At 41.8% G+C, this 23,343-nt stretch overlaps 1 protein-coding gene across 1 annotated transcript in view; it reads left to right on the forward strand.

Moving 5' to 3' along the window:
• The first annotated feature begins 356 nt into the window (after nucleotides 1–356).
• SPTLC2 (serine palmitoyltransferase long chain base subunit 2) overlaps nucleotides 357–23,343 on the forward strand; it is a 110,376-nt gene continuing 87,389 nt past the window's right edge. The window contains exon 1 of the mRNA XM_004739164.3: nucleotides 357–589. Within this exon, the coding sequence (XP_004739221.1) occupies nucleotides 461–589 (129 nt within the window). The 5' untranslated portion in view covers nucleotides 357–460. The remainder of the gene's footprint in view (nucleotides 590–23,343) is intronic.

Genomic DNA, 23,343 nt, shown 5'->3' on the forward strand with positions numbered 1-23,343 from the left:
CCCGCTCTGGACACCAGGGCTCAGCCCCCTTCCTCTCCTCACATTCTAATTGGCCGACTTCTTCCTGGGCCCCGCCTCCTCTGCGCCGACCGAGGGGCCGCCGACCCCTCCCCAGACCCCCTCCTCGACACCGGCGAGCCGCCTTTGCTGTCGCCCGTGACTGGCCCGACCGCAGCCTGGGATCCGCCTCCCCTCCTCCAGATTGGACAGCAGTCCCCAGGCTCCGGTCCCTCCTGCCCGCCGGCCCCGCCCCATTTCCCCTCGGCAGCGGGGCCTCGGGCGAGCCCCCGCCTCCGCGGGAGCGGGCCCCGCCCCCTGTGACGGCCGGGCCGGTAATTGGCGGCGGCGTGCAGCCATTTCCGGTTTCGGGGAGGTGGGTGGGGTGCGGAGCGGGACTGGAGCGGCCGCCGCCTGGGCCGCCGCCTACAGAGCCTGCCTTGCGCCTGGTGCTGCCGGGACGATGCGGCCGGAACCCGGAGGCTGCTGCTGCCGCCGCCCGCTTCGGGCGAACGGCTGCGTGGCGAACGGGGAAGTGCGGAATGGGTACGTGAGGAGCAGCGCCGCAGCCGCCGCAGCCGCCGCCGGCCAGGTATGGTGGGGCCGGGCTGAGCCGGAGGTGGCGGGCTGGGACCCCGCGAGCTGCGTCCGTGCGGAGCCGGCAGAGGGGGCGGTGGGGCGGGGCGAGGTCGCGGTGACCGTCCGCGGGGTCGGGCGCCGGGCGCGGCTCAGGTGTGCTGGCGGCGGTGTCCCGGCGCTGACCGGGCCTGCCCCAAGCGGGAGGCTCAAGGGCGGCGTGGGGGCTCCCTCGTGTCTCGGCGTCGGAGGTCGTCCTCCGGAGGTTTGGGCTCTGCTCCAAGTCCGAGGACCTTCCTCCCGCCGATCTGGCCAGAAATACGCGCCGGCCCTCGGGGAGGGTCCACTCGAGGGCTCTTGGTTCTTTCTCTCGAGGCTCCCGCCTTATGTCCTCGAGGCGACTGCTTCCTCTTAGAGTCCTGAAACCCTCCCAGGAAAACCATCCTCGGGGGCCTCAGGAGGCCAAGAAAGTTAGACGGTGATACCAGACCGATCAACACCCAGGTCTCTTCCTACCATATACCTAGCCCTTCTGCAAGCAAGGCACTGGACCGCACGTCTGGCAGTGAACCCGGGCTGGTGCCTCACTAGCCTTCTGGTCTTACTCAGCCTGCGGTGGGACCCCATCCCGGGCTCCAGGTTGAGTTAGGTGGTCCCTGGGAGCGGGAGTGCTGTCACCCAAGGGGCTTGCTGAACCCAGGGGGTGACTTGTGATGAGTCTCCAAACCAGTTAACCAAGGCTGAATCCCAGCCAAGTCCAGGGAGTTCTGAAATATTTTGAAAAGGTTTGAATTGAAGGCAGTAATTAGGAACAGCCTTCCAGTTCTCTGGATGGACAGATTCTCCTGAAATGTGTTTTTAAAGAGGATCTGGTTAAAAAGATGAAGAGATCAGTGTTGCTGGAACAGTGTTGTAAGATTTGCAGTTGACTTTAATAGTTATACATACCGTTTAGATATTAAGGAAAACGTGTTTTTTTTATTTCTGTTTTTTTGGGGTTTTTTTGCGCCAAAGTCAACTGTTCTGAACAGCAGTAGTGTGACTATTGTGATTTAGTTTGTCTTTAATATAGATATGTAGCAGCTTCCTCCCCCCAGTCAGTAGATGGGATAGATAGGCCTGTTACTGTTTAGTGTGAAACAGAAAATAAAATCATTCCTCTGGGTCATGTTGACATAGCAAGGCTGTGAGAGTTGGAGCGAAAACACATGAAAGAGCCTTGACCTCCCCTGAAGTTGTAAGGTTGAAAGCACCATAATGCACAGATTCCAAATATTTATTGTCATTTTTAAAGAAATAATTGAGTGAGAGAGGAAGTGTAAGAACACTCTCATTATTGGCTGTGTAAGGGGTTGTTGTTTTTAGCAACATAAATGGCTAATAAGACAAATTTGCTGTGATAATGTAACAGGAAAACCTGATGGGTGAGAGTCAGAAAATACTTTGCAGATGAAGGAGTGGATTATGATTTTTTAATAGGGAAAAGGAAGTCAAGAGAAAGGTGTTCAGAGGTGTTTTGTGTTCAGGAGCTCTTTTCATTTAACATAGGAGTTATGTTCTGATTTAATAGTAAATTTCTCCCATGATCTCTAATAGTCTAGCATTTATAGGTACAATATTATTTTAGAGGTTGCCAACTAATAGTAAGATGAAGACATATCAAGTTGCTAAAGTGAAATTTTAAAATGTGTACGACTCTAGCATCTGGCTGATTTTTTTTTCTAGTGTATTTTAGTGAAAAATTCCACTCAAGTCACTGTAGTGGCATCTGGAAGACTGGGCTACTGGAATGCCTGAAAAAATGGTTAGGCTTCCAGTTATCACTTCTAGAAAACTCTTTGTCACAAGTGTTTTTAAAACAAAGACTTGGGGCGCCTGGGTTGCTCAGTGGGTTAAGTCTCTGCCTTCGGCTCAGGTCATGATCCCAGGTTCTTGGGATCGAGCAGCGAGCCTGCTTCCCTTTCTCTCTTCCTGCCTGCCTCTCTGCCTATTTGTGATCTCTGTCAAATAAATAATAAATAAAAATCTTTAAAACAAAGACTTTAGGGATATAGCTTTGTACATGAATGTGAGGACTATTATCTATTAGGTTTTTGTTTTGTTTTGTTTTCTTAAGTAAAAGAGAGGTTTTTGGTAACTTCATGGGAACAAGCGTATCTTTAAAATACTTTAAGTTGGTTTTGTTTCAGTTACAGTGATAGTGCACCAACCATATTTATTTTCCCCTGCTTTCTAGGGGAAATGTTGCCAATTATGCCATAAAAATACACATAAGATGTTAAGTGTGCAATTGTGTGTCATCTTTTAACTAAAATATAAATTTAGAGGGTTTTTTTTTTTTAAAGATTTTATTCATTTATTTGAGGGAGAAAGAGAGAGAGAGCATGAGTGGGGGGAAGGTCAGAGGGAGAAACAGACTCCCCATGGAACTGGGAGCCCCACGCAGACTTGATCCAGGGACTCTGGGATCATGACCGGGATCATGACTGCAGAAGGCAGTCGCTTCACCAACTGAGCCACCCAGGCTCCCTAAATTTAGAGTTTTTAAACCTGGAATATACATTCATTTCCTCACATATCCCACTATTTGTCTTTTAATGAACAGGAGAGAGGTTAGGATTCCTTCACACTCTCGAGAGTTTTAGTGTTTGAAGGTATAGGTTATATGTGCTTGCCCTTTGTTGGATTTGGGTTTAGAGTTTGAGTAAATAGATCCTGTGGTAGAAAGGGCGTATAAGGGGTGCCTGGGTGGTTCAGTGGGATAAAGCCTCAGCGTTTGGCTCAGGTCATGATCCCAAGATCCTGGGATCGAGCCCCGCATCAGGCTCTCTGCTCAGTGGGGAGCTACTCCCCTCGCTCACCTCTCTGCCTACTTGTGATCTCTGTCTGTCAAATAAATAATAAATAAAATCTTTAAAAAAAAAAAAAGGGTATGTAAAACAACCAACATTGCTGGTTTTGTTTTCTGGGTTCTTTCCTCCAGTTTTTTCTTATAGTGGTAAAACACATAAAATGTACTATCTTAACCATTTGTAAGTGTGCAGGTCAGTGACTTTAAACGTATTCATCATGTTGTGCAACCATCACCACCGTCCACTTCCAGAACTCTTTCATCTTGCAAAACTGAACAGTAACTAAACAGTAACTCCACCATTCTGCTTTCTTTCTCTATGAATTGACTGTAAGTACTTAGTATAAATGAATTCATACTGTATTTTTCTTTTTGTGTCTGGCTTATTTCATGTAGTATGATGTCCTCCTGATTCATCCATGTAGCAGTGTGTATCAAAATTTTCTTTCCTTTTTTTTTTTTTTTAAAGATTTTATTTATTTGAGAGAGAGGAAAAAAAATGCGCAAGCGTGAACAAGGGGGAGGAGCAGAGAGAGAGGGAGAAGCCGACTTCCGCTGAGCAGAGAGCCCAGTGTGGGATTTGATCCCAGGACTCTGGAGATCATGACCTGAGCTGAAGGCAGATGCTTAACTGAGAATTTCATTCTTTTTTAAGACTGAATTATATTCCATCGCATGTACATATCGCATTTTGCTTAGCTGTTCATTTCAGCAGACGCTTGGGTTGCTTTCAGGGCTTAGGTATTGTGCATAATGCTGCTTTGAACAGGGGTGCGCAAATACCGCTTCAGGACTCTGCTTTCGGTTCTCTTGGATGTATACCCAGAAGTGGAATTGCTGGATCATATGCTAATTCTATTTTTAATTTTTTGAGGAAATGCCACACTGTTTTCCACAGCAGCTAAATAAACTATTTTACATTTCCATCCACAGTGCACAGGGTTTCCAATTTCTACACATCCTTACCAACAATTTTTTTTTTCTTCATTGTAGCTATGAGATCATAGGGAAAAAGTATGCATATATGTTTCTGCTTCTGGCTCTTGGCACAGAGCTCCTAAAACTTGTGTAATTTCCTAAGTGATAGGAATACTAGGAACATCTTTTGTTCTAATATTTAGTCTTTGACCCTTATTCCTGAAACAGAGTTCCTAAATCCCTTGGAATTTCCCTGGTGATAGCAGTGTCTTTCGCTCTAGTGAGGTGGCACTGGGTGGGCTCCTGAATGGGGGCTGCTCACCAGAAAGACCAGATCAGAGGCTTGGAATTGTCAGCCCCACCATGCATTCTCCAGAGAGGGGAAGGGGGTGGAAATGAAGTTAATGATTGTTCATGCCTGTGTGGCGAAGCCTCCGTAAAAATCCCCAAAGTACCAGGTTGAGAGAGCTTCCGGGTTGCTGACCCTGTGGAGATGCTAGGAGAGTGGCAGCCCCTTCCCACACACCTTGCCTGTATCCTTTATCATCTTTTTATAATAAACTAGGAAACAGTAAGTAAATAGTTTTCCTGAGTTCTGTGAGCCATTATAGCAAATTATCAACCAGAAGAGGAAGTGGTGGGAACCTGGTTAATAGCTTATGGGTTCTGTGGGCAGGGAACAGCCTGGACTTGGCCACAGGCACCTGAAGCAGGGGGAGAGGGGGAGCAGTCTTGCGGGACCAGGCCCTTCACTTGAGGGATCTGACACTATCTCTGAGTAGAGTGTGTCAGAACTGAGTTAAATTGATACCAGCTGGTGTCACAGAAGTGCTTGGGGGAGTGGAAACTGCCCCCCCATCAGGTGTCAGAAGTGCTGGGAGTGTGGTAGCTCTGAGAGTTTAGAAGTGTCACAGTATTGGGTTCTGTTTTTTACAGCAGCCATGGGTAGACATTACTGGTTTTTAATGATGACAGTATACACAGAGTTTGCACAAGAAGAGGAGCGATAAAGCAGTGATTTTTCCTCCCTTGCCATTCAGAGGAGAGGAGGGTCAGCCTTTATTTGAGGTAAAGGGTGGCAGTTAGCACTAGGGAAACTGAAAGAGTTAGAATTGGAAGCTTTGGCAAAATTAGAGCTGGAAGAAACCTTTAGGGGTTTATGTAATTCAGTCCCATTATCCTTTTGTAGGACTTTATTAAAACTAATCTTGATAGATGATTCTATCCTATTTTTAAAGACCTCTAGAGAATTTGCAGGAAATTTTTTCAGCAGCATGTTGCAATGTTCAGTGATTTTAATTACAAGAGGTTTTTTTTAAACTGTGGATTTAATGTTTGATTAAATAAATGCCATATTTTCATTGTACCTAAAATATAATACTGTCTGTTTTTACTTTTAGAGCTCCTTATTTACAGCACTTTTTAAAAGATCTTCCATTTCTTTATAAAACTTTTGAGTTTTGGACATGCAATTTACTTTCCTTAATTAGTCAACGAGTTTTTTTTTTTTTTTTTTTTTTTTTTTCCTCAACGAGTTTTGAAGGAAAGAAACTATCTGCCTTTGAGACTTTTTTGAGCCTAACTTTGTTCCCTTTAGAAGTAGTTTTAGGGTACCTGGGTGGCTCAGTGGGTTAAAGCCTCTGCCTTTAGCTCAGTGGGATCCAGCCTTGCATCAGGAAGCCTGTTTCTCCCTCTCCCACTCCTCCTGCTTGTGTTCACTCTCTCTTGCTGTGTCTCTGTCAAATAAATAAATAACATCTTTTTTTTTTAAGTAGTTTTAATGAGATATTAGAATGATGACAGCTTTTTAAAGCTGCCAAAATAGCTAAGATTCTAAGGAGGACGTGGGGCAATAGTCAAGTTCTTTAGGACAAGCAAAGCAGAGAGAACAAAGAGTTGACACTGTTCCTTATACTTAGAAGGCGGCAGATGAATAACTAATGAAGGGTGCTTTACTAAAGAGCCACCAGCTTTTGTTTCCCCTGAGAGGAAACAGTAACTGGAAAGTTAGTTAGAAGAATGGGAGGAGTATCGAGAATGGCCTGGATACCTGTTCAAGTTTTGAAGTCCTGGTGAGATATCCGAAGACCTCAAGGCTTTGCAAAAATAATGCTGTAACTACAGCTGTGGGACTAGATAGATCTTTGTTTTGAATGCTTTTTGTTTTCAGAAGAACATCTCAGATCTTGCTAGCTAGATCTGAAAGATGCCAGAGTCATTTGAGTTATTCAGGAATTCTTTTTAATACAGATTCTTGGGAAATGAGACCAGTATTTAATATATAAACTGCTATGTTCTAAAGATAGTATTTTAAAACTTGCCTATTCAAAGAAAGCAAACTTACCCACTTTTTGGGGTTGGCCTAGGTGCCCTAGAAACTTCATAGTGCTCTGGGCAAGATAGTTAATTGGTTGAGATTCAATTAGATTCAGTTTTTGAAAGAAAGAGGTAGTGTTTATTGGCAGAATGGGCAATTGAGAGGGATGGGTAGAGACTGTTTGCATTCTGAGTGGGTGTGCCTTACTTGATTAAAGACATGGTTTGTGGCCTCAGAAGTCAGTTGCCTTCTAAACAGCTCCTAAGAAGACTTCCATAATATAATTTGTAGTTTGTGACTGATTAAGTAAGTCCTTGCTCTTCACACTTTTAATCTCAGAAAATTTACCTTAACTTTTGTTGTCTTTAGGCTACCTTCAAGGCCCATTATAAAGGTTCAGGTTGCTATTTTCCCATTTGTTTTAAAATACTTTGCTTCTGATTATAGAAATAATACATGTGTACTACAGGACCCTAAAGGATTGTGATAACCCGCGGTGTTGGGGGTTAATGTGGTCTGTCTTAACCAGTCTGCTGCTTTCTGATCATTTCTAGTAATAGTGAAATATGCAGCTGTACTGAGACGTGGGTATGACCCAGCCTTACTCCAAATAACACATACTGAGCTTGGGGAAAGTATTCAACAAATTTTGTAATCTGGGAAGTTTAGAAACTATTGTGTAGGTAAAGTACTGACCTCTCACATGTGAAGGTTTTGACTTATTCTAAATAAGCCTCTTGCTGCCTAATTAGTAAGCCCTTTCAGCAAACATCTGAGATATTACTGCAGTAGCCCCCTTTATCTGCAGGCCACATGTTCCAAGACCACCAGTGGATGCATGAACCCACTGTATATAGTGGATGGTACTGAACCCCGTGTATACTATTTTTTTTCTATATAAACATACTCATGATAAAGGTTAATTTATAAATTAAGCACAGTAAGAGAGTAACAATAATAACTAATAACAAAATAGAAAATTAAAACAGTATACTGTAATAAAGGTCATGTGAATGTGATCTTCCAAAATATCTTATTGTACTGTACTTACCCTTCTTATGATGATGTGAGATGATCATATGCCTGCATGATGGGACGGAGTGAGGGGATGACGTAGGCATTGTGACACAGCATTAAGGCTGCTGTTGAGCTTTGATGATATGTCAGAAGGAGGATCATCTGCTTTCAGACTGTGGTTGATCGTGGGTAACTGAACACGTGGATAATGGGGGTGACTACCATATTTGCATTGTGCCTGCTGTGTGATAGGAACTCAGGAAATCTTAGTGGAAGGAATGGATGGGTGATAGTTGAAGCCATACAAGTTGGTGAAGCAGATAGAAGATGGCATTAAGCAAGAAGAGAAAGCTAGAAGGGTGTAATATTGGGGAGTCATAATGTTACTGGAAGACTCACACACTGCTGGGGAAGGTTGATCCTGAGAACAGAAGCATTAGGAAGTGGTATGAGAAGGAAAGGGAGACGGGGCGCCTGGGTGGCTCAGTGGGTTAAGCCGCTGCCTTCGGCTCAGGTCATGATCTCAGGGTCCTGGGATCGAGTCCCACATCGGGCTCTCTGCTCAGCAGGGGGCCTGCTTCCCTTCCTCTCTCTCTGTGATCTCTTCCCTTCCTCTCACCTCCTGTGATCTCTCTCTGTCAAATAAATAAATAAAATCTTTAAAAAAAAAAAAAAGAAAGAAAAAAAGAAGGAAAGGGAGGCTGTTTCAGTTAGGAGGGGTAAGCAGCATCTTGGTGGTGGGAGACCAAAGGTGCAATTACAGTAGGTACTCTTTACTGTGACCAGGACCACCCCCGCAACCCCCCACCCCGCTCCCTGGCTTCACCGGTCTGATCTTCACAAGGACCTTGCAGGGCAAATAAAAGCACCATGTTCTAAAGACTGAATTCCAGACTCTTTAAATGACTGTCCCAGTTAGTTAGTTGGTGTAGCCTGGTGTATCTTACTCTATTAAGCGACCAGATTTGGCAGTTCAGAAATTACTGGTGTAACATTTGAGGGGTTTAATTTCGATATGCCACAGGTTATGCCACACTCCGAACACGTATTTCCAGAAGTGTCCCTTTCCACAGGCAACTTTTGAAAATTAGGGAGTCCATATTTTTTCTTGCAATCGGGATACTTTTGGTCAGTAAGTATCTTCTGTGGATGGGCTGGAAGTGCTTCCAAAGCTGCTGGGAAACAAATGTATTTTGACATTATGTGATTTTCCTCTTTGAAAACTCAGAAACGGAGACAGCCACGTGTACACGCCCTGGCACTTTTTCAGCTCAGTGGCATCCTGTGCACTTGGGCAGCAAGGCTGTGCCCCGGAATCACCGCTCAACCCTGCCACCCACATCTCCTCTGGAGCACCTTCCGACCTCCAGATAAGCATCGTGGCGCAACAGGGGATGCCGCGGTCAGGATATGGGTGTACCAGGGCAGCTCTGCCAGAATCTGCTTCTGGTTCTGAGCACTCTTCCGCCTCTGACCTGTTCTGTAACTCCGTGCCCTCTACGCAGTTCTGGAGTGGACAGCGCCTGAGGGACTATATGGTTAACATCACTTTTGCTTCTCTGCAGATGGTCTCTGATACATGGGGGTAGGCCCCTGGTGGCCACATCTGTGCAGCAGGACCGTTTTCCTAGTCCTGACTGACTGGCATGGGGGTAGGCACCAATGCTACAGTGACCCCAGGAACCCTCTTATGGGGATTTAAAAATTCCAGGGAGAGAGTTTGTCCTTAAGGAAAATAGTATCTGTGTTACTCCTCATCAGAGTTTACATATCTGAAAAGGTTTATATTTTTTTCAGTTTTAACAAGTATTTCTTGAACATTTGGATATTTTTTCTTTCTTTCTTTCTTTTTAAAGAATTCAGTGCTTTGGTGCACCTCAGTGGCTCAGTGGGTTAAGCCTCTGCCTTTGGCTTGGGTCATGATCCCAGGGTCCTGGGATCGAGTCCCGCATCGGGCTCTCTGCTCAGCGGGGAGCCTGCTTCCCCTGCTCTCTCTCTGCCTGCCTCTCTGTCTACTTGTGATCTCTGTCTGTCAAATAAATGAATAAAATCTTAAAAAAAAAAAGAATTCAATGCTTTATTTATTTTTTTAACATATTTTTATTAACATATGATGTATTACTTGCCCCGGGGGTATAGGTCTGAATCATTAGGCTTATACACTTCACAGCACTCACCAAAGCACATACCCTCCCCTCCCCAAAGTCCATCACCCAACCACCGTTTGTTTGTTTTGTGAGATTAAGAGTCTCTTATGGTTTGTCTCCCTCCCGATCCCATCTTACTTCATTTTTTCCTTCCCTACCCGCCAGATCCCCCACTCCACCTCTCAAATTCCTCATATCAGAGAGATCATATGATATTTGTCTTTCTCTGATTGACTTATTTGGCTCAGCATAATACCCTCTAGTTCCATCCATGTTGTTGCAAATGGCAAGATATCATTTCTTTTGATGGTTGCATAGTATTCCTGTGTGTGTGTGTGTGTGTGTGTGTGTGTGTTTGTGTGTGTACACCACATCTTTATCCATTCATCTGTTGATGGATATCTAGGTTCTTTCCATAGTTTGGCTATTGTGGACATCGCTGCTATAAACATTCAGGTACATATGCCCCTTCAGATCACTACATTTGTATCTGTAGGGTAAATACCCAGTAGGAACATTTGCATATTGTCAATAAAATTTAAAATGGACACATGTAGTGTTTCTCTTCTCTTATTTTATTTTTTTAAAGATTTTATTTATTTATTTGACAGACAGAGATCACAAGTAGGCAGAGAGGCAGGCAGAGAGAGAGGAAGGGAAGCAGGCTCCCCGTTGAGCAGAGAGTCCGATGTGGGGCTCGATCCCAGGACCCCGGGACTATGACCTGAGCCGAAGGCAGAGGCTTTAACCCACTGAGCCACCCAGGTGCCCCTGTTTCTCTTTTTTTAAAGATTTCATTCGTTTGACAGAACGAGAACTCAAGTTAGGGGAGGGGCAGAGTAAGAGGGACAAGCAGACTCCCTGCTGAGCAGGGAGCCTGATGCCAGGCTCCATCCTGGGACCCTGAGATCATGACCTGAGCTGAAGTAGATGCTTAACCAACTGAGTGACCCAGGAGCCCCATAGTGTTTCTGTTTTAAAGTCAACATACTTTAGGTGCAGTTTTACGTGAAAATACTAGAGTTGGAAAAACATCATTCTTGCAAAACGTTAAAGTAACACATTAAAGTATAAAGAAAATAAATATCTCCTGAAATTCTACAAGCCAGAGATAACCACTATATCATTTTGATGTATATCCTGCTAGACAAACACACACACACACACACACACACACACACACACAATACATAAATATACAAATATATATATATGTTTGTGTATGTGTAATAGGCAGGGAGGGGGTGCAATTTTACATAAAATAAATTGCTTAATATCATTAATTTTTTTTTGCTTAATATCATTAATACATCCTATCACCAATCAGTAAGACAAACATCATTCTTTTAAGGGGTATATAAATTCCATAATATGAATCTATAGTGTAATTTGTTTAATGAATCCCTGTGCATGATGTGTAGACTTTCCCCCATATTTTCAATATGTGAACATTTTATATATCTCACACTTTTGATTTTTTCATAAGGATAAATGCCTAGAAATAGTGTCACTCAGAAAGTATATGTGTATATAAATGTATATATATTATTCTGATCAGAATCCGAATATCATTTTTAAGTGAATTTAAAGGAAGCTTTAGAGATATTTTTTAAAGTTTTCTGATTTCTAAAGTGTAATTGACAACAATTTAAGTGATCCAAACCTCATCTTTAAATGAATTAAACTAGTATCTCAAAATATAATGTAACACAGAATCATCTTAGGTTCCTAAAATCCTTTGGTGAAAATATGGTTCAAATGTCACTTTCCTCAAATTGATCTTTAAGTCAGGGCAGTTCCAGTGTAGAGTCCTACCCTCTAAATGTTTTGGGTTTTTTCTTTCTCTGTCTCTCTTTCTCTCCTTCACTCTCTTTTTCATTCTTTCTTTCCTGACAAATTGATTCTAAAATTCATGTGCAAAAGCAAAGTACCAGAAAGAGCCAAGGCAGTTAGGAAGAGAAATTAGGTAGGAGAAATCACCTTTATTAGATAATAAGACGTAGCATAAAGCTATAATGAAAGTGGCAGTTTCTATTCCAGAAGGAGCACCCGTGAATACGGAGTTTGATAGATAATGGTGGTGGCATTTCACATCAGTGGGGGATGTATTAATGCAGAGACAGGTGGTTTTCTATATGGAAAAAGAAGGGGAAAAAAGATGGAAAAAGAAGAAAAATTTTTTTCTATATGAAAAAAGAAGAGGGAAAAAAACATATCCCAACCTCACACCGGTCTATAAAGTCAATGCCAGGTTGTTAGATACTCAAATGTGAAAATAAAAATAAATATAAAACTCAGTATTTAGGAAAAAATATTTATGACCTTAGAGTATAGAGTGATTTTCCTAAAAGCACCAAAGCACAGATTATAAAGGTTGATAGATTTGACTGTATAAAACTTTTGCATGCAATAGCATCAAAAAGAAAATGCTTAGGAAAAAAATTAACAAATAGTACAAGACTTGCACACTGGAACCCACAAAACATTTTGAAAGAAATTTAAGAGGATCTAAGTAAATGCAAAGACATCCAATGTTCTAGAATTGAAAGCCTGGTGGTAGGTTTTAAGGAAGGCATGGAGCACTGGGTGTGATGAATAAACAATGACTCTTGGAACACTGAAAAAATAACATTAAAAAAAAAAAAAGAAAGACTTGGGGCGCATGGGTGGCTCAATGGATTAAAGCCTCTGCCTTCCGCTCAGGTCATGATCTCAAGGTCCTGGGATCCAGCCCCGCATTGGGCTGTCTGCTCAGCAGGGAGCTTGCTTCCTCCTCTCTCTCTGCCTGCCTCTCTGCCTACTTGTGATCTCTGTCAAATAAATAAATAAAATCTTTAAAAAAAAAAGACTTAACTATTGGGGTGCCTGGCTGACCCAGAGCATGGGACTCCTGATCTTGGAGTCATGAGTTCAAGCCCCATACTTGACGATAAGGCTTACTTAAAAAGAGAGACTTAAAATTGTTAAGATGGTAATACTCTATGAATTCAATGCAACCCCTGTCAGAGTCCCAGCTGACTCTTTTGGAGACATTGACAAACTGATCCTAAAATTTATATGGAAATAAAAGAGACCCAGGAGAGACAAAGTGTTGAAAGTGTTGAAGAAATAAGCTGGAGGACTCACCCTTCCTGATTTCAGAACTCCCTATAAAGCCATAGTAATCAAGATAGTATGGTACTGCCATAAAGATATACCTAGAGATCAATGGACTATAATTGAGAGTCCAGAAATAAACCCTTAATTTATGGTCAGTTGATTTTTCTGTAAGTGTACCGAGACAGTTCAGGGGGCGAAGGATGGCCTTTTCAACTAATAGTGTGGGGATAACTGGATATCTACATGCAAAAAAACTAATTTGGATGTCTACCTCATACCATATACAAAAAAATTAACTCAAAATGGACCAAAGACCTAAATGTAAGAGTTAAGAACTGTCAGATTTTTAGGAAAACAGATAGGTATAAATCTTTGTGAATTTTGATTAGGCAGTGGATTTTTAGATATGACTCTAAAGGTATAAGCAACCTTGGAGTAGGTCGAAATGAACATTTGTAATTTTTTGTTATTTCTAACATTTGGTATTTCTAAGGACACCATCAAGAGAATGAAAAGATAATCCATAGTATGGGAGAAAATATTTGAAATCCTATAGTAGATAAGGGACTTATTATCTAGAATATGTAATGTACACTTACAACTCAACAATAAGAAGACAACTCAATTTTCAAACAGACAAAGGATTTGAATAGATAGTTTCTCTGAAGAAGATGTACAGATGGCTAATAACCCCATGGAAAGATGCTCTGTGTCAGTCAATTAGGGAAATGCAAATCAAAACCATAGTGAAATACCACTTCATACACACTGGGATAGTTAAGATAAAAAGCCATTAACAAGGGGCGCCAGGGTGGCTCAGTGGGTTAAAGCCTCTGCCTTCAGCTCAGGTCATGATCCCAGGGTCCTGGGATGGAGCCCCACATAGGGCTCTCTGCTCAGCAGGGAGCCTGCTTCTTCCTCTCTCTCTGTCTCTCTGCCTACTTGTGATTTCTGTATGTCAAATAAATAAATAAAATCTTAAAAAAAAAAAAAAGCCATTAACAAGTGTTGGTGGGGATGTGGAGAAATTGGAACGCTTATACATTGCTGGTGGGATCGTATAGCCACTTTGGAAAACAGTTCCTAAAGTGTTAAACATAAACTTACCATATGATTCACCATTTCTACTCCCTGGAAAAATGAGACATATGTACACACAAAAACTTGTACGTGAATGCTCATAGGAACATTATTCCTACTAGTCAAAAGGTGGAAACAAGCCAAATATCCATAAATTGATGAACAGATAAAATATAATCAGTGGATTATACTGTGGATTATACTATACAGTGGAATATTCTTCAGCAATAAAAAGGAATAAAGAACTGATACATGTCACAACATGGATGAAAGAAACATTATGTGTAGTGTAACAAGCCAGACATAAAGGCTCTGTATTGCATGATTCCCCTAGCATGAAATGTTAGGATAGGTAAATCCATAAAGACAGAAAGCTGACTAGGAGTTTGCCAGGGCCAGGGGTGGAGTTTATTTTTGGGGTGATGAAAATGTTTTAAAGTTAAGTTGTGGTGATGGTTGTACTACTGTGTGAATGTAATAAAAACCATTGAACTGTACACTTGGAAAGAACGAATTTAATGACATTTTAAATCTATTCCAATAAAATATGACATCATAAACAAAGGGACACCAAAAGTGAAAAAACAAGCCATGGCCTGGGAGGAGACATTTTTTTAGCATATCACTGAGAAAGGGTTAGTATCCGGATCAGAAAGCCTTATAAATTAGGGAGAAACAAGCTTGCACTCCAGGAGAAAAATGGGCGAAAGAAGAACTGTCAATTCATAGGAAAGAAGGAACTTGATTAGAAAATACGTGAATATGCCCATCCTCACTTTGTTCAAGTTACTATAAATTAAAACGGTTAAGTAACTGTTTTCATCTGTAGCTTTTGAAAGCTGTAAAGATACGATCATATTAAAGGTTGACAATCTGATGTTGCAAAGGGAACTGTATACAGGTGCTTTTAGCACAAATTGGTACAATTGCCTTGGAGAACAATTTGCAATTTCTACAAAAGTTGAAATACACATTCCTAATGACTACCCTATGCAGTTTGTCTGTGGGTATATACAGCAGCTGAGGTTTTCAAACATTTTTGTTCCGGCTTAAACTAAGAAAGAACATCTTTTTTTTTTTTTTTTTTTTAATTTAATTTATTTATTCGACAGAAAGTAATCACAAGTAGGCAGAGAGGCAGGCAGAGACAGAGGGAGAAGCAGGTTTCCTGCTGAGCAGAGAGCCTGTTGTGGGGCTCGATCCTGGACCCTGAGACCATGACCTGAGTCGAAGGCAGAGGCTTAACCTGCTGAGCCGCCCAGGCACCCCGAGAAACATTTTTATATCAAACTTATGTACATGTAATATGTGAGGTATTAGGGCTTAGGGTTTCAACACATTACTTTTGGGAGGATCAATTCAACCTGTGTCACATGGTTTTCGGAAGAAATTCTGCTCATGGCACAAGGAGACGTGTTTAAGAAAGTTTACTGTAAAAACATAAGAACAAAAAGTTGGAAGTAATCTAGCTTTTCATCAGTAGGAGCATGACTTATCCACCCTTCCCCACCCCCACAACAAACAAAAAAAACCAGTATGGCATATTGTTACAATGAATATAGCACTGAAAAGATTAATCTAGATCTGTATTATTCACATGGGCAAATCTCAGACACATATTGTTAAACAAAAGTTGCAGAAAGATACATACAGTATGATATGTATATAAGGATTAAAAACATGCAGGGCAATACTGTATTGTTTATGGCTATGTATTTATGTAAGAAAGGTATTATTTTGGCAGTGCCTGGGTGGCTCAGTCGTTAAGTGTCTGCCTTCGGCTCAGGTCATGATCCCAGAGTCCTGGGTTTGAGCCCTGCATCGGCTCCCTGCTCCACAGGGAGCCAGCTTCTCCCTCTCCTGCTCCTTGTGTTCAACTCTCACGTTCTCTCTCTCGGTCAAATAAATTAAAAAATAAATAAAATCTTTAACAAAAGATATTTATTTTTAAAAAGGTGATAAACACCAAATTAAGGGTAGCTTTTATACTTTTGGGGGAAAAGGGTTAAAATAGCACTTCTCTAAGACAAACTTCTTAAAAGAATTGGGGAACTGCTTTAACATGAATCAGAGCATGACGCTCTCCAGAGAGCTTCTTATCACTGACAACAAAAGACGGTTTCTGCTGGTTTACAAGGCTCTGTATCATTGGCTCTCGAACATGTCCTCCCAGGTTACTGTCCTCCAGCCAGGTGGGCCTCTCTGCCCTTCCCCGAACACATGGAGTGCACCTGCCCCAGGGCTTGTGTCTTCACCTTAGCTCCGCCTGGAGCTAAGTGCTGGGCTGAGAAACCTGGTCTGCGATCACCAATGGGACTGTAAACGAGCTACCTGTCAGAAAGCTGCCGTACTTGCTAAAGGACAGTATCTTCATCACCTCCTGTACAGGCTGGGCTTGTATATGGAGGCAAAGGACAGCAAAATTAGTGTTCTGATTTCCTAAAAACAGACATTTTCTTAACAGAGGAAGCTCATATAACTACTTACCTCAGTCCAAATATAGCTAGTCATATGGACGGCAAAATTAGCTAATTCTATATGAAGAGCAAAAAGGAGCACAAAGGGTGAGTTTAGAGTGAAAGTCTAATATTAATGATGATTTTAAAATGATCAGACTAAGTTGTAGTATTTCTGAAATCATTGAAGAAAAACTGGATCCATACAAAATCTCAGAAATATGACTAAGAAATGGCAGTAAGTGGAAAATGTAAAGACTTGGATTCTAATCCCAACTTTGAGTTGAGTTTTCTTATGACTAGACAGATTGCTTAATCTTCTGTTTTTGGTGTTGTCATTTAGTCATGTGAAGAGGAAGAGAGAATCACTTGTAAAAGAAACGCTTTTCACTTTGTATTTTTTATCCTGCATATTTAAATGTAAATCCCTTTTGACAATATTCTTTCAAATAGTTAGTTTCCTTATTCTTTTTTATCTCAAAAACCATGCTGTTCTTTGCATCCTTTGGTGAAAAAAAAAAAAAACCTGAAGAATTTGTGAATACTAGGATTATCTCTTACTTTTTTATCTCCTTTTTTTTCTTTAAAGATTTTATTGATTTGTTTGACACATAGAGATCACAGGTAGGCAGAACAGCAGGCAGAGAGGGGGAAGCAGGTTCCCCACTGAGCAGAGAGTCCCATGTGGAGCTGGATCCCAGGACCCTGAGATCATGACCTGAGCCGAAAAGGCAGAGGCTTAACTCACTGAGCCACCCACTGCCCTTTTTATCTTCTTTTTTAAAAAAGATTTTATTTTTCAGTAGTCTCTACACCCAGTGTGGGGCTCAAACTCACAACCTCGAGACCAAGACTCATGCACTCCACTGACATAGTCAGCCATGCACCCCGGAGTATCTCTTCTTTTTATTTTCCAGTACAGAGTACAGTCCTTGACATACAGAAATGAAATATTTGTTGAAAAGAATGAGATGATCATGCTGATTTTGAGCTCCTCGGTAGAAAGGATGTCTAAGGCTGGGACCCACTGTGTGTTTGTTGCAGGCTCTCCCTTTACTGTGACTTGATCTGTGAAGCATTGTAAGGGTGTGGTTGGTTTCAAGTCACCTGTCTAGTCCAGCTCTCCAGCTTCTCTAGCACTTGGTAAGTGTCCTGTGCAGAAAACTGGCCTTGCATCTGGGGCTGTGCTAGAATTTAGTCTGTCACATCATCCTATAGAGCTGTCATAAGCTCCACTGGTTTTTCTTTTTCTTAGCAGATTTCTGCCTTTGGCAAACCCAGTTATGATCATTCATGCTCACATTCTGCAACTACTACCAGGAGAGAAAATGACTAGCAATTTCAGCTCACTAAGGAAAGGTTCTTCCCTCTCTGGAATTTTAGTGTATCTTGCCCTCTTTGGTTTGCATGGACCTGCAGTTTAATAGTTTAAATAGTTTTAAAAACTATTTCTTGTCTTAAGTAATCTCTGTTGTTTTATCTAGTTGTTCTGTGAAATTGATAGCTTGCCTCTACCTATTAATTTTAACCTAGAAGCATTTATTTTTCTATTTTTTTGGTTTTTGTTGCTGTAAATATGACCTAAAAATAAAGTTGTTCACACAGTTTAGAGATGATTTCTCTCCAGAAAGTCTGAAGGTAGACTGGTTGCACTTGGTAGGTAGATTATGAGCTATCTTATCCTCTTTGTTGTTCTGTAATCTTTTAGGATGTTTTTATTCACATCTCAGTCTCAACCCATCTCCATTGCAAGCCACCGGGAGAGAGAAGTGGAAGGAGAGCAATTGCTGTTTTCAGGCTGTAATCCGGCTCTGGTACCTGTCCCTTCTGTTCATTTCCTCTTTGGCCAGAATTTCATCACGTGGCTATGCAGCCGCCGGAGAGATCGGGAGATGTAGACTGTAAGCCGGGTGTCCATGGACCCAGCTAAAACTGACGTTCTATTACTAAAGGGGATATAGGGAGGATGTCCATAGGGAGCCAGTTAGCCGTCTTTGTCATAGTATGGTGTGAGGAGAAGCTCTAACCAGAGTTTTTTTCCTAAACAGTCAGTTTTCTTAAGCTCTTGTACTAAATAATCTAACATATCCCCTTTGGTTTATGATTTTTCAACCATGAAAGAGTCTTGTTTAATGGTTATGAGCATGTTTTCTGTAGTTAGGCAAAGTTAGCAGACAGATATTGTCTGAATTTCCACACTCTGAATACATATTTCCAGAAGTGTCCTCTTTTTTCCATAGGCAACTTCTGAAAAGTAGGGAGTCCACATTTTTTCTTGTAGTCAGGATACATTTCCTACTTCTGGTCAATTAGTATCTTCTGTGGAGTAGGCTGAAAAGTGCTTCTAAAGCTCGCTGGATAACAAACGTGTTTTGGCATTTTGATCTGTGGTTTTCTGTTGCCCTTTTAAAAAATACTAGTTCAGATTTTTTGTTTTCCTTTTTTGGTCTGTATTCATGTGTATTAATGGGAACCTGGAAACAGTTTAGTTAGAGCAAGCAATGAGAATCTCATGTCCTTCAATACCATGTAATTTTTTTCAGTTGATAGCAACAGAAACTGACCCTATCTAAACCAAAAGGTGATTTATTGCAAGAATGATAGGCATGCAAAAAATAAACAAAAGGAGGGAGTAGTTGGGTAGAACTGACAAATAATTCAGAAAAGTCAGGCAGGAAATAGCACAGCACCCGGGACTTCAGTAGCAGGAGTTTACAGACCTTTTCTTGAGGATGTTGGAGGTCTAGTGCCCTTCACTCTCTTAACCTATTGAAATCTAAATCCCGTGAGAGAGGGTTGTTAGGTTCATTTTGGCATAGGTGCTTACCCCCATGCCAGTCAGTTAGGACCCAGGAAAACAGTCCTGCTGCACAGATGTGGCCACCAGGGGCCTACCCCCATGTATCAGAGACCATCCGCAGAGAAGCGAAAGTGATGTGAACCATGTAGTCCCTCAGGCGCTGTCCACTCCAGAACTACATGGAGGGCATGGAGTTACAGAACAGGTCAGAGGCAGAAGAATGTTTGGACCCAGGAGCAGAATCTGGTACTCCCATCTGGTACTGGTACTCCCATCTCCGGATGTACCAGCTGCCCTGGTACTCCCATCTCCGGACCGCGGCATCCCCTGTTGCACCACGATGCTTATCTGGAGCTCAGAAGGTGCTCCAGAGGAGATGTAGTGGCAGGGCAGAGCGGTGATTCCGGGGCACAGCCTTGCTGCCCAAGTGCACGGGGTGCCACTGAGCTGAAAATGTGCCAGGGCGCGCACACGTGGCTGTCTCCGTTTCTGAGTTTTCAAAGAGGAAAATCACATAACGTCAAAACACGTTTGTTTCCCAGCGAGCTTTGGAAGCACTTCCAGCCAATCCGCAGAAGATACTTACTGACCAAAAGTAGGGAATTCATCCCAATTGCAAGAAAAAATGTGGACTCCCTAATTTCAAAGGTTGCCTGTGGAAAACCGAGGACACTTCTGGAAATATGTGTTCAGAGTGTGAATCCTCGTGTGACTGGTACAAAGTTCCAGACTATTGTCTTCAGCATGTATGGTATGCAGTAGGGAGAGGCTAGTAAATTTCAGTAAAATTCCAAGGAAGGGCCATTTCAGCAGAACTAATTTTAAGGAACAACAGAACATACTACTGGAAGTGAATGGGGTTTGTTTAGCAGAAAAGGCATGGTGGCAGTCCTTTGATTGCCAAAGAATAACGGGTGTTCATATTGGATGTTAATTTTTTTTTTTAAATGTTCCAAACTATCTGCCAGGTGGCTGGGTTCTGTCATACTCTTGTCACATTCAGCAGGAATATATCTATTTGTTCATATCAGAAGTGCATGCTTTTGTTTCCCACTATTTATTTCCCCATTTTTGCATCATTACATAGTTACCCTATGTTCTTTCATGGGATTCTCGAAACTTCTGCTTAGGATCATTCGTTATACATCAGTGTACAGTCTAATCAAACCTTACCTTTTTCTCTGTTCTGAAACTAGAGAGATAGAATGTAACACATGATCTAGGACTTTTTTTTTTTTCTACGAAGACATTTTAGGACCATTGGCAAAATTTAACTGAAGTCTATAGACTAGATATTAATTAGTATCTATTGGTTTCCTGATTTTGAAAATTGTTCTGTAGTTATGTAAGAGAATATCTTTGTTTTTAAGAGAGACACACTAATGTATAAACGTACATCATAACTGCACCTGCCTCAAATGGTTCAGGCAGAAAATTCTCCATCGTTCTCTCTCTGTGCACACACGATACCACACCACACAATTACTTTTTCCTGAACCAGTTGGGAGTAGGCTGTATACATTCTCTCCCTTTACCTTTGTGTTAGGCAGCTTGGGCTGCTCTAACGAAATACCACAGATGAGGTTGCTTAAAGAACAGATGTTTGTCACGGTTCAGGAAATCCAAGATCAGGTTGCTGGAAGACTGAGTTCTTGGTGAGGCATTCTTCCTGACCTGCAGATAGCTTTCTCATAGTGTGTTCATGGGGCCATTCTTCAGTGGAGATCTCTGCCTTCCTTATAAGGGCACTAATTACATTATGAGGCTAACCCTCATGACCTAATGTAACCCTCATTGCCTCCCAAAGGCCCTATTTTGAAATGGCATCACACTGGAGCTTCAATATATGAATGAGGTAGCAGAGGGGGAGACAAACATTCAGCTTGTAACATTCTGCCCGTGATCCCTCTAAAATCACATTCCTGCCTGCAAGATACATTCGTTCTGTCCCAGCAACCTCAAGAGTCTTAACTCATTCCAGCATCAGCTTTAAGGTCCGTAGTCCAAATCATGTGATATGAGTGAAACGCGAAATACAACTTATCCTAAGACAGTTCCTCTCCGTCTGTGAGCTCTTGAAGCATATAAGTTATGTGCTTCAAAAATACGGTGGTGGGACAGGCAGAGGATCGACATTCCCATTCCAAAAGAGAGAAATCAGAAGGAAGAAAGGGGTGATGGGTCCCAACCACGTCCAAAATTTAGTAAGGCAAATTCCACGAGATCTTAAGGACCAAGTTTAATCCTCTTTGGTTTGATTCTATGCCTTCTGGACCCATTGGGATTGGGGTCACTCACCTCTACCCCCTATGCTTCAGGCTTCCTTTCCAAGGCACTTACCTATTGATTCTATCTGAAGTGATGGTTGCCCCACCTTTGAAACTGAGAAGGGTACCCTGATGATCTTTAAACTGTCTTTGGAATTATTCTTTTCTTGTCTTGAAAATAGCACAATTTCTGGCTCTGTGGTCCAGTCCTGTAGGATCTAAGAATTCCTAATAGCCTGTAGCACGTGGTTTCAAGCATCAGAGAGTTCCACAAAGCTTGTTATGAAATATGCCACAGTCGTCTGCTCTCTTCTCTTTTTTTCATCTCCTGTGTTTACCTCCACATTTTAAAATGCCTATTTTACTGCCTCTTGACTTTTCACAGTGAACATTATTTATTATTGCTTTATTTCCATTAGGAGATTTGCGCTCCTTATCTAGGGGAGGATTCTTGTTGGGAAGACTCTGGCAGGAAGTTTGGTGTGACTGGAAGGATAATTGGGGTGTGGAGAGGGTCTCCGTGGCAGGGAGACCAAACAAGAAAAGGAGGGTATTGCAGTGGTTCAACAAAGAAAGAGACACTGAGGGGTTTTTTGTTTGTTTGTTTGTTTGTTTGTTTTTTAAACTGAGGATAACATACATTCAGGTAAGTGCGTAAAATATATCCTGCTCCATGACTTTTTACCCATGTGTGTACAGTGTCTCCAGTACCTCTCTCAAGATGTAGAACATTTCCAGCCTCCTTGAAATTCCCTGGTGTCCCACAAGAAGGTCTTGAACTAAGGCACAAAAATTCATTACTGGTTCTAGAATGAAGTCTGAAAATGAGGTGGAGCTAAAGATGACTCCAAACTTGGGAGACTGGGTGGACTGGGTGGTGATGCTACCGGCCAGGTGGCTGACAGAGGAGGATAATCTGATTTCAGTTGAGGGAGGAGTGAAGATGGTGAGAGAAGTTCAGCTTTAGACTGTTGAGTTGGGATGTCCAAGTGGAACTTCCAGGTGGCAGGTGGAAATGTACATTTGGAGTTCTGGGGAAAATTTGGAATTGACATGGAGATTTGTGATACTTACCAACGTTTACAGTCTGTTTGAGATCTAGCAGGTAGATGAGAATTCTCTGGAGAGGCTGTAGATAGAGACCTAAGGTTATCATGAGAGGCATATGTTGCTTTTATTAACTCTGTTTTAGCCCAAAAGTGAATAAAATCAGTGAGAAAATTGTTTAAACATTTTTTAAATAACTTTTTTAAAAGATCTATTTATTTATTTGAGAGAGAGAAAGAGAGAGCATTAGAGGGAAGAAGGTCAGAGGGAGAAGCAGACTCCCCATGGAGCTGGGAGCCATGACCCAAGTTGAAGGCAGTTGCTTAACCAACTGAGCCACCCGGGCTCCCTCAGTTTAAACATTTCTTATGAAAATTCAGTAATGTGTACTCTGTTAAAATGAAAAATCAGATTGGTTCAGAGGTTTTTAAATAGGAAGTAGGCGTTCTGCCTCTATCCCACTCCCCACTCCAATTTCTGTGTCTCTTTCCAGGTGATTTTAGTGCATGTATATTGCTTATGGTTTATCTTGATTATACCTTTCCATTACTGCTTTGGTTAAGAGTCTTTTTTCAGCTGTTTAATGAGTATAATTGATGGCCTTCAGGCATGTGAACAAAATGGGTTATTGGTTTGTTTGTTTGTTTCCCCCTCTCCTCTTCTTGTAATGTATTTTATGATAATGTGCTTATGATTTTGACCGAAAAAAAATTTCTTCCTTGGTCTTTTTTTCTTTTGCATTTTATTGAAAAAAATATGTTACTTTTCAAG

Source organism: Mustela putorius, unplaced genomic scaffold (genome assembly GCF_011764305.1).
Source record: "Mustela putorius furo isolate JIRA1106 unplaced genomic scaffold, ASM1176430v1.1 tig00000129_pilon_pilon_pilon, whole genome shotgun sequence".
NCBI lineage: Eukaryota > Metazoa > Chordata > Mammalia > Carnivora > Mustelidae > Mustela > Mustela putorius.